This window comes from Papaver somniferum, chromosome 5 (assembly GCF_003573695.1).
Source record: "Papaver somniferum cultivar HN1 chromosome 5, ASM357369v1, whole genome shotgun sequence".
NCBI lineage: Eukaryota > Viridiplantae > Streptophyta > Magnoliopsida > Ranunculales > Papaveraceae > Papaver > Papaver somniferum.
The window spans coordinates 77,888,614-77,900,928 of NC_039362.1; the positions used below are offsets into that span (position 1 = coordinate 77,888,614).

Here is a 12,315-nt window from a genome sequence, read left to right on the forward strand (position 1 = left end):
GATTTAGCTGCTGCTCTTGATAAAATCAAGATGTTGGAAGATGACTTGAAAAAGTTCAATGCTAGTTCAAGCAAATTAACCACTATGCTAGGAGCAAGTAAAAATCATTTTGATACACGAGGATTGGGCTATAAGGGAATAGATGCTCCAAGTATTAGCAAAGAGGTAAAATTTGTCAAGGCTAGTGATTCTTCTCAACAAAAGGTTTCCGCTGATGGAAAAAGTGAAATACCTTCACCGGCAATTAAAGTTCGAAAGATCAAAGTATATCAACCTCCAAAGTCAGCACACACGGATCGAGGTAAGAACATTCCTTATGTTTGCCATTATTACGGAAATAAAGGTCACCTGGAAAGGAGATGTCGTTTTCGTATAAGGAATGAGAAACTTCATAATGTTCTCGTTTGGGAATCACAAGAAGTTGTCAAACCAAGATCATATGTTAAGACTAATCCCCTTAACGCTACAGGTTGTAACCGTCCAATCTTTAGGCAAAGGAATCAGTATTGTGATAAACCTAGATTTGCCTATAAGCGTCATACGAATCTTTTTCACAATCGTAATGGTTATCAAAAGGATGACTTCGTAAAGACAAGATCCGATGCTCCCAATTGGAGAAAGACTAACTTGCAAAAGAATAATTAATCCAATTCTCTTCCGAGAATTCTAGAAGAGAGTAATAGGAAGAAGGTTCCAGTTGTTCCTAAACGCACTCAGAAGTGGATACCAAAAAAAGTCAAAGATGCTTTGCGTGTGAAAAGGAATGATCTCCCAGAAAATTCTATGACTATGGGGAAGGCAGTATCCATGATGTTGGAACTTAAAGAGTTCTTTGGAAAGATGGATTTGGATGTGAAAGGTTCTAAAAACGATGTCTTTCATGATAATCCAAAAGTGAAACTGAATAATCCAAAAACTATATATGGTGAAAAGTCCATAGTTGCAGAAAAGTATGTTTCAGTCACTTGTGGTGAGAAAGACATTGTTCACCTCAACACAACTTGATTGTGTTGTAAGTGCATCCTCACCAAGGAATGCCATGCTATGTATACGGTGAGGGAAGCACGAGAAATGGGGCACACATATTGTGTCAGGTATGATTTTGAATCTTTGGTAAGCCGTAAAATTTGATTGGATTCTTCTAAAAAGGTATGTCTACAAACTTGAGCAAGATTTTTGTTTTTATTTATTTTCTTAGAGTACTTATAATGATCCATGTACTTTCTTATCGTTGATTTCTACCTAACTTGATCTGTGTTTAAGGTTCTTAAATGTTTAGGTTTGAAAATAGTAGTTCGGGATGTTTGGACTTCATGGTACATATACCAGGTATGCATACCATCATTTAAAATCAAAATGCAGGGTATTTAGTACGCAAACCCGTTTGCATACTGCTCCAGGTCACGAAAATTCGTTTGCAAACCCGTATGCATACTGGTCTGAAGACGTCGACTTTCGGTAAACTTGTTTTGGCCGTAACTTCTTCGTCCGAACTCGGAATGACCTCATTATTTTTGCATCCTCTTCCTATTTGAATTATATTCAAAATGGTGATCATAAGTCCTGAATTTGGATGAGTTAAGATTGGTCTTTGTCCCGACTCATGTTTTTGAGTGTTTTGCTCCGTTTCACCAGACTTGTTCCACTTCTCTTGGACTTGGGCACTTGGATTCTTGGAGTACTTCTCTTCAAAACTCATTTGTAGTTTTTGGAAGATGATTTTGTATTATTTAATCTTTATTGATTTTATATATTGCAAATAATGTTATGGGATATGTGTATTTACGTCCGTGAACTATGATTGTCCCATTAATGTTAAGTCTATTATGTCATTATGCATATATTGATGGAAGATATAATGAACTTTTGATAACAAAGATTAAGTATATGGTATAATTATGCAAATATTGATGAAAAATATAATGGATCTTTAAATATTTCGCAGTATTGATCTTTCCCTGATCCACTTCTATGTGAAAGTACTATATGGCTCTGTAAGTTCTCTTATGTTGAGCATTTTCGATTAAATTAATCATAGGTTCTCTTGTGGTTAATTTAATTGAGTTTTCTGGATACAAATTCATGTTTCATGTAATTTGTTAATGTATAAAGAAATCCTTCTTTTCTTGTGAAAGTAAGGTCGCTCTTGTTATTCCTTTCGGAAATGACATTTTATGGGGGAGAGTTCTTAATTGAACTTGTACTTAATTGCAAAATCTTTGTGCGGCTGTGGAATATTGTAGGAGTTATCTTGTATCTTTATAAACTCCTTGATGAATACACTAAGTTTCGACTATGTGAAATCATCGAAACAAGTTGATATGTTGTTCTCTTTTGGTCATGAAGCATCTCATTGAAAATTTCATGAGCATCCCACTAGTTTCCGTACCTTTGCCAATTTATATTTACAAAAAGGGGGAGGATTAATGTGTAGTTCACACTAAAAATACATATGGTTTACGGATCATTGTGTAGGGGGGAGTGGTTTTCATTGTGAGATGAAGTATTGACTAAGAGGGAGTGATACATATCATGAAAAGGCGAGGGTACCTAAATATACATCAAGCTAAAACTTTTCCTACCTATAAGTCCTTTCTCCGAAAGTGATTGTCTATGGACTGAGTCGAGACAGTGCAACTAATCGGTTCACACTTCGTGTGATCGTCTATGGATACGAGATCGAGACAATACAACAACGAAGTATGTTTACTTGATAAAAGGGTTCGGACTTAACCAAACACAATTCCTTTGGTTCGTATTCCAAACAGTAAAGGAACAACAAATCTGTTTGGTATCGACTCTATTCAACCAAGTGATGTGAGTAGGACAAAGGCTCTTCTGTTTATCTTAACATAAACTCCTTCGTCAGGTTCTTAAATCTATCTTATGTTCAATCTCCAAAGGTGATTGTTAAGATTTTGCAATCAATACTTTTAATCACAAAGAATTGTATTGATGTCGATCTACACAACTAATCAATCCAATCTACCACAAGGATAAACCGATTATAGTTGGATCCTCTTATACCGAAACGAGTATTGTGCACACCAAAGATTATGAATCCCAAATCAGAAATCTTTAATATCTTCTTTGTCCTCAAATCTTCTTAGATCTTCAATAAACACCTGCACACAACAACTTGAATCTCTTGTGATCAATCACACACAGAACGGTGTCTGTTAACAATGGATTATCACAAGATCGTCTTTAGCACTAACAACAGTCTAAAGATCCATGTCGAAACTTCGATCTAGTTTGAGTGAATCTTATATCAGAAGAGAAGATTCTCAAGCATAAACAAACTAGGTGAAATCAAAATTCAACCGCCGTTAGTCAATCAAATCAATCGAAAACACAAGATAAACCGCAATTATCTAGTTTCCCACCAACGGTACTCGTAGAGATTCTCAATCCCAAAGAAGACTTTAAACTGCGCGGTTGTTAGAGATTTTGCCTAATTAGGTTACTCTCCCGAATAGGCGGCTTCACCAGTAACAACACAACCGAGGAAGTTTGCTGTCACGAAGGATTAGTTTGCTAGAAATGCAAACTTCAAGTATTTATACACAAGGAAGTTCGGACACCAAGGAATTTCCAAAAACGAAAATATTCTCAAAGATATTCAATATATTCCAAATTCGGTTTCCATAATTCCTGGAAATGCTCTTTTCTAAATAATGACCGAAAATCTCTTTGGAAAATCTCAACTAGTAAATGCACATTACTAATTCTCATTTTCCTAACATAAAATTAACAACCTTAATTAAAAGATTCTTAACTGATTTATATTTCGATCCTGAGATTTTCTTCCTGTAGCTATTAAGGAATAACTTTGAACAATAAAAGATAAACATTATTGTACGTGTTCAAAGTATGTCGACATCCTTACTTTGTAAGTCCTCTTTCATACTTACAAACTTGAAACCGATTTGCCACACTTCCAAACGAGTTTATAATTGGTTCATATGACTTTCAAGAACTATGTGATTGATCAAGAACACTCAATCACAAATCATGGGTTTAGCGGTTCTACCAAAACAAGTTTCGGTTCTACCTCGATGTGAGTATTGTGCATAGTCACACTAGCTTTCCAAAATTCGGTTGACTAGGTACTAGGATCGGTTCCCCACATATATATGGTATCTAACTTATATGTGTTGCACATGTCCATAGGATCGGTTCCCCTTTATGCTACAAACTTGCTGCACCTCATACAAGGATCGATCCCCCTTTGTTATGTGTTGCACCTCTTCATAGGATCGGTTCCTCTTTACCCATATTCGGTTCAAAAAATCACAATCTCGATCATACCATCTCAGGTGATTACTTAAGATCTATTTCACTAATAAAAGTCATACTAATACATAAGTCAGGCCTTTGTGAATAGTTTTACCAAGAACACAAACAAGTCGTGAGCGGTTATACTAAATCACACATATTGGATGTTCACAAGATATGCAATGAATAACAATCCCAATAACGCCTGGCGATTTCCTTTTCGATTCATAAACAAGTTTATGAACTTACTTCGTTAAAAACACATGTAAAACATTGTTTCCTAGGATGAAATCCTTACCTCATACTCATACATAATCACGATAGCATTTAAACGATTATGTCGATGTCTTATATACAAAGTTTAATGGTTAACCAATAAATTTCATATTGTATTCCTTAATACTATGTGTATCTAGAGTGTTCATGCTTCGCAGTTTCGTTTTCAAGATGCACGACTTGAAAGATACGTTAGGGAATGAAACAGTTCAAGTCAAGTATCACTAACCTCAAGTGGAAGGATGATGTTGTCATTGTAGCTTGTTACTTCTTCACTTCTTCAAGTCTTCGTAATACTTGTAATGTCTGATATCCTAATACTTTCAAGCTAACCTATATGAAGTTGACTCTAGTACATAATCAAGCGACTCTTAAAATGAGTTTTGATTCACTAGAATATGACAACAAAACTTGACATACCAACACTTGGTGGGTTCAACCGAGCTATGCTCTAACATATCACAATAGTATTGTTGTCAAAGTTGTGATACAATTGAACTTTGATGATGTGTAATAATAATATGACATTGTATAACAATGATTAAGAGCAACTGTTTTCTCATTGTTATAACTACTGATCTTCAACAACTATGATGCTGAATTGAACACATTTAGAATCATTGGAGTACTTGGAAGTGACGAAGATTTCGAGTAATGTTGAAGAACCAATGAGATCAATAATTTGGATGAGAAGCTACAAAGTTTATTTATTTTGTAATCCGTATGTATTGATAGTTTTGTCACTAAAATTGACAAAAGGGGAGATTGTTAGAGCACTGCTCGGTCGAACTCGCCAGCGTTGCTATCTCAAGCTTGTTTGTCAATATTAGTGATCAAAACTATAATTCTTGATTTCTAGTCTACTTATAGTGATGTCTCGGACTAGGATAGATTGTGTAGTTGAGCATTAGACTTCACGTCGTTCATCAATTGAAGACGAAGAACTACTAAGGAGAGCTTGTGGAACTTCATCAACAAAAGGTATGTGGAGACTAAAACTCATCTATCACTTGGAAAGTCTATTTCTACTCTATCTCCTATTTTGAGACAAAACTCATATTATTATATAGTATTCGATTATGCACATTTGAAATTTCGAGCTGAGTTTAACTCGCTTACATATTTCTCAAAATATGTGTTGGTAAGCTTTCGCTTCAACCAAGTTCATCTTGTTAGAGAATTGCTCGGTTGAACCCACCAAGAGTTGGTATGTCAAGTTTGTCTGTCATATTTTAGTGAATCAAAACTCATGTTAAGAGTCGCTTGATTATGTACTAGAGTCAACTTCGTATAGGTTAGCTTGAAAGTATTAGGATATGAGACATTACAAGTATTGTTAAGTCTTGAAGATGTGAAGAAGCAAGGAGCTACAACGAAAACAATCATCCTTCCACTTGAGGTTAGTGATATTTGACTTGAACTGTTTCATTCCTAACGTATATTTCAAGTCGTGCATATTGAAAACAAAACTGCGAAGCATATTTCAACACTAGATAGACATAGTATTAAGGAATACAATACGAGGTTTATTACTTAACCATTAAACTTTGTAGATAAGACATCGTCATAATCATTTGAATGCTATTGTGATTATGTATGGGTATGAGGTGAGGATTTCATCCTAGGGAACAATGTTTTACATGTGTTCTAAGAAAGTAATTTCATAAACTTGTTTGTGAACCGAAAAGGAAATTGCCAGGCGTTATTGGTTTTGTTATTCATTGCATATCTTATGAACAACCAATATGTGTGATTGAGTATAACCGTTCACGACTTGTTGTGCTCTTGGTAGAACTATTCACAAAGGCCTGACTTATGTATTGGTATGACTTTTATTAGTGAAACCGACCATAAGTAATCACCTGAGATGGTATGATCGGGTTTGTGATTTTATGTCTGAACAAATATGGGAAAGGAGAACTGATCCTAGTAAGAGGTGCAGTACATCACAAAGGGGAACCGATCCTTGTATGAGGTGTAGCAAGGTTTATAGCAGAAAGGGGAACCGATTCTATGAACATGTGCAACACGTTTTTAGGCAAAGGGGAACCGATCCTATGGACATGTGCAACACATATAAGTTAGATACCATATATATGTGGGGAACCGATCCTAGTACCTAGTCAAAACAAATTTTGGAAAGCTAGTGTGACTATGCACAATACTCACATGGAAGGTAGAACCAAAACTTGTTTTGGTAGAACGGATAACCCATGATTGTGATTGAATGTTACACTACACCATTTTAAGGAAATAGCAACCCAGAGTAGCAACAGCACTAGCGTCGTTGCGAAATTTCGGTAGCGATTCTCTGTTGCTATTTTTTCGCAACGGCCTATTTCAGTTTCGAATGTAGCGACAACAAATTCTCGGTTGCGAATAGCAACGATAAGGCGTTCATGCATGCGAAGCACGCGTGTGGTCGGGAACACTTTGACGTTTTTTTACGCCCAATTCAAAGTTTGGTCACTCCTCTTTTTTATTTTTCCACCCTTCAGAGGAGCGGGCTTATCTTCCCTTCTCTATTTCCCTATCTCACTTCTCAGCCACAAAATTGTTATCATCTCATTCTGAATCTGCTCTGAAGAACCATGAAAACCAACCAGCAAGAACCCTAACAACTGCTTGTATTAACGATTTTCTCTCTTCTAATTATGTTTATAATTTCTAATTCACTTACATAATTGCTTGCAAAGAACAAACCCTAGATTTCTAATAAATCCAAATAAACCTAATCTCCACTCCCTTAATAAATCTATTTGAGGTCGTCTTCAAACTCTAGTAATCAAGATTCACTTCCTATACTTTCAAGAATTTAATGTGTAGAGGTTCCTTCTTCCTCAACCAAAAAACCAGGTTCGTCCTCTCTCTCTTAGGGTTTTTTCAAATCCACATCTCCTTTTTGGTTTTAATTTCAGTCGTTTTTTGTTTGATGTTAGATATTTTTGTGAATGACTGTGTTATTTTCAGGAATCATATCATGGATCTCTGTAAGTAGAAGATTTTTTAGAGGATTCTAGGGTTTTCTCAATTGATTTATTTGTGAATCTAGGTTTCTGATGTTGGGGTGCTTTTGGTTTTGACGGTGTTATTGGTTTGGGTTTTTGTTGATTAGGTATTGAATGTCAAGCTAATCAAGCTAGTAATACAATTAAGGAATGCACTGTTGCTTGGGGTATGCTACAAACCTAATTCTTAGTTTGTGATTTTTTTTGAATTTTGATAATCTGAGGTTTGATTTTATGTTTAAGAGGATGAATTTGTGGTTTAACATGATTTATTCATTGCTTTTTGTGAAGCATGTTTAGTTCAGGTTTATGGATTGAGTACGATTGTTTTTGTATGATTTTCTTCAAAAGAACCAGGCACCTCAAGTTTCCTGCTCCACCAACTTCTTTTGGATCCTGCTGCACCTGGAAGAACCAGGCCCTTCAAGTTGCCTGCTCCGCCAACTATAGATGCTTCGTGCTGGTCACCTCATGTGGTTTAAAATTTCTGCACGGTATATATGTTTCTTGCCTCTAATCATCTTTGTTCATTTTTTTTCCAAGGAGCAAGTGCAATGTCTTGGGAAATATCTTGGCATAAGCTTCTTCTGGAGCTTCTTTTAGTGGTTTTTCAGTGGTGTTGGCGATTCTTGTGGCTTTGATAATATGAAGTATGTCTGCATGATAACATATTATTCACATGTTATGTGGCTTGCATATAAATGTTATCTTTTCCCTTTATAGTCCGAAGTGGTGTTATCTTGTGGTTTCATATTTTCAGAACGTTGGATGTTGATCAAACTTCTCATTTGATTTTTTTTCCATTGTTCCTTATGCAGATTTTATTTTGACTTCAGTCCGACTTGCATCAGATGTATCATGGGGGTTTCTCTGGCCCTTTATTAACACTCATGCTGGCGATTGGTACCCCGCCGATCCTGTGAGCAATGACTTTAAAGGTCTCTATGGATATAAGGTATGGTGAATTTGTTTTCTATATAATTTATTTATTGCAACGTTGGTTGATATCGTTATTCATTAAGAACAATAAAAAACAGAGTTATTAAGATTTACTTATAACTCTTGGTGTATATTCTCAATCTTATACTGTAGTAGTCTAGTCCTGATATTTGTAGTATGAAGGGGGCTTATTTGTAGTTATTAATAGACTTTGAAAATATAGACATAAAAGTGAAGTTTAGTGTTTAATGTGGACAAACATGGAAAGTAAAATAAAGTTAGTGTTGGATATTTGTCTTTGCATTTCAAGTCTGCTGCAGGGCTTGGCATGTTTAGTTGGCATACGTGTATAGAAGTTGAATTCCGAACAAGTTGATCGCGTGCAGCACCGCACGCACATATTGTCTAAAACTTAAAGTTTAGTTGCAATATCTTGAAGTCCAAAAGTAAAAAAAAATTAAAATGTATTTCGATTTTTAGAAACTTCCAGCAAGGCCAAAGGCAAAGTCCACTTGCTTCTGCCTAGCTCAAACTCTACTTCAGCCCTCGTTACTCAAAGGCCAAAGGCAAAGTCGAAACCAACAACACTGTTGACTGGATTCTCAATGCTAGTTTTCTTTTTCTATTTTGTTATTCTTTGTATGATGCTCTCAGTCGGAAGAAAAAAAAAACACAATCTGAAGTCACTTTTAGACCTACAGCTAGTCAAGCCATAGCCAAGACATTTTTAATGACCAAGAAAAATCGGTTGCTCTCTGTGGTGTGTGACTAAGGAGTAAGGAGGTGAACTTATCCCTTCTTATCTTAGTCAGCTGATTTGACTGGAAGAGAAATAATGCCATGGATGCCACTTCTTGTATCCATATACATCATGCATGGATGATGTTAGATGGAGGTGTTGGGGACAAGTGTCCCACGACTCCCACCATTTATGTAAAAATAACAGTAGTAGGCTCAGAAGATATAGATATTAAAGTTGGTTTTTGGTGTTTGTGCAGACAACTACGAAAGATGATAATTACCAAGGTTATTCAGCATATCATCGACTAGGCTTCGTTGCTCCAGACTAAGGAGGCCTTATTCATCTTCCGTTAAATTTTTATTTCTACAAGTTAATGCTGCTCATTACATATGTATTACCATTGCAGTGCTTTCAAGGTTAGCATTGCCTCCGAAAGTTGTTGAAAGGTCTGTTCTTTTTTTGAACTTTTGAAGTCTTGCTTAAGAAACCAATTTTTGATGGTAATTTAATTTCTCTTTTGTCCCTCTTTTGGTTAATGATTTTAGGTTCATTTCCGCCATTCAAGGAATTGGGACAGCGACAAATGTGTCTGGAAGCACTCACAAATTACTGGTAATGTTTTTTTTATTGGAACTGTTATCTCCAAGCAAATGAATTGTCCAATTTGTGTATTGGAATATATATACGTATATGTATATATGTACACAGTAATGATTTTCCTAATTCCTAAAAATGGTGTAGTGTGAAATGGAACTTTAAAGTTTGTTCTAAGCCTCCTACGAGCATACGGCTCAATTTCAGTTTACTTATAGCAGAGTAGTGGAAGCTCTCTTTGCCCTCTCACATGATGTTCTCTTAAATATTTTGTTTGGATTTGCTTCTACATACATCTCCATTTAGTTCACTTATAGCAGAGTTTGTTCATATTTGCTTTACATGGTTTTGACTTGTCTCTGCAGATTATACAAAATCTAGGGCTTAGTCTTTTGTTTGTGACATCAGTACTGAAACATCAAATTGGCTATTATGCAGGTATTTGGGCTTAAGTCAAACAACAGTACTCTGGTGATATTTTAGCAGCAGTTGAATCTTTGCTGAGGAGATTGGTTAAGCAAGCGGAGTCTGGTGATACTTCTGGTGATATTTAGTGTTTTTTTCCTTGTTTTTCAATGTCTCTGTCAGTTGACACAAACTAGGTTACCCATCCATTTATAAACATCAACATAGATCGAATATTGTATGTCAGTCACAACATACATAAGTTTACTTGTGTACATTTGTATCATACATCGAATATTGTATGTCAGTCACAACATACATAAGTTTACTTGTGTACATTTGTATCAACTGAAGAATCCTTTCTTTTATGATAATATTATCTAGTGGTGATTCTCAACTACATTTGTACCAGTTTTGTATTGCCATTGTAGTTTGTATATCTGTGTGGATGGTGAATATGGGGAACTGGGTAATTGCAGGGGGAAAATGTGAGGTAATGAATTTTGACTAGGTCAATAAACATAGACTTGACCTTTTTTTTGTGGTTGCAAAAAATCAGCAACCTCAGAGCTCTGTTGCTAAACTAGAACCAGAACCAACAGTATCTAGTTCTGGGCAAGGGTATTCCTGTAATTAGCAACAGATTAGCAACAACAGTGTGTTGTTGCTAACAAAAAATGTAGCAACGGAAATGGTCGTTGCGAATTGCCGTTGCTGACCAAGATTCGCAACAAAGCTCATGTCGTTGCTAGAAATTGCGACACTGTGTTTAGCAATGGCAAAAGCCTGTTGCGAACCCATTTAGCAACAACTGTGGTAGGTTGCTAATACCTTAAAATGGTGTAGTGTTATTTGATCAATCGCATAGTTCTTGAAAGTCAGATGAACCAATTCTAAACTTGTTTGGAAGTATGGCAAATCGGTTTCAAGGTTGTAAGTGTGAAAGAAAACTTACAAAGTAAGGATGTCGACATACTTTCAACACGTGCTATGAATGTTTATTATTTAATTGTTCAAAGTTATTCCTTAATAGTTAAGGTAAGAGAATCCCAGGATCGAAACATAAATAAGTTAAGAATCTTTTAATTAAGGTATTTAACTTCATTTTGTAGGGAAATAAGAATTAGTAATGCGCATTTACTAATTAGAGATTTTCCGAGAGATTTCGATCATTATTTTTGGACAGAGCATTTCCAGGAATTATGAAAACCGATTTTGTGCTTTAATGAATATCTTGAGAATATTTTTAGTTTTGGAAATTCCTTGGTGTCCAAACTTCCTTGTCTATAAATACTTGAAGTTTGCTTTCTAGCAAACTAATCCTCCATAACAACAAGCTTCCTCTTTGTTGTGTTGTTACTGGTGTAGCCTCCTATTCGTAGAGGAGAGTAACCTAATTAGGCGAAATCTCTTACGGCCGCGCAGTTTAAAGTCTTCTTTGGGATTGAGAAGCTCTAGCGTGTACCGTTGGTGGGAAACTAGATAATTGCGGTTTATCTTTTGTTTTCATTGAATTGATTGACTAACGGTGGTTGAACTTTGATTGCACCTAGTTTGTTTATGCTTGAGAATCTTCTCTTATGATATAAGATTCACTCAAACTAGTTCAGAGTTTCGACAGGGATCTTTAGACTGTTGTTGGTTATAAAGACGATCTTGTGATAATCCATTGTTAACAGACTCTGTTCTGTGCGTGATTGATCACAAGAGATTCAAGTGATTTTGTGCAGATTATTATAGAAGATCTAAGAAGATTTGAAGACGAAGAAGATATTGAAGATTTCTGATTTGTGGGTTCATAATCTTTGGTGTGCACAATACTTGTTTCGGTAAAAGAGGATCCAATTAATAATCAGTTTATCCCTGTAATAGATTGGATTGATTAATTAAGTAGATCGGCATCAACACAATTCTTTGGACTAATAGTGTTGTTGGATTATTCTTAAACGATTACTTCGGTAATTGAATATAAGATATATCTAAGAACCTGACGAAGGAGTTTATGTTAAGATAAACAGAAGAGCCTTTGTCTAACTCATATCACTTGGTTGAATAGAGTTGATACCAAACAGA

The 12,315-nt window shown here is 35.6% G+C and overlaps 1 protein-coding gene across 3 annotated transcripts; it reads left to right on the plus strand.

Annotated features, from left to right (window-relative positions):
- Positions 1-7,082: 7,082 nt before the first annotated feature.
- LOC113277559 (probable metal-nicotianamine transporter YSL14) lies at positions 7,083-10,629 on the plus strand. Of its 3 annotated transcripts, XM_026526623.1 has the most exons (9): positions 7,110-7,410; positions 7,525-7,544; positions 7,670-7,729; positions 7,854-8,056; positions 8,381-8,517; positions 9,500-9,527; positions 9,650-9,689; positions 9,789-9,855; positions 10,276-10,628. In XM_026526623.1, the coding sequence occupies exons 3-9, from the start codon at positions 7,713-7,715 to the stop codon at positions 10,318-10,320; spliced, it is 537 nt and encodes a 178-aa protein (XP_026382408.1). In that variant the 5' UTR covers positions 7,110-7,410; positions 7,525-7,544; positions 7,670-7,712; the 3' UTR covers positions 10,321-10,628. The 3 variants fall into 3 exon arrangements, with proteins under 3 accessions (XP_026382407.1, XP_026382408.1, XP_026382409.1); XM_026526622.1 differs by lacking the exon at positions 7,525-7,544 and having other exon boundaries at positions 7,083-7,410; positions 10,276-10,627; XM_026526624.1 differs by lacking the exon at positions 7,525-7,544 and having other exon boundaries at positions 7,914-8,056; positions 10,276-10,629.
- The last annotated feature ends 1,686 nt before the right edge of the window (positions 10,630-12,315 follow it).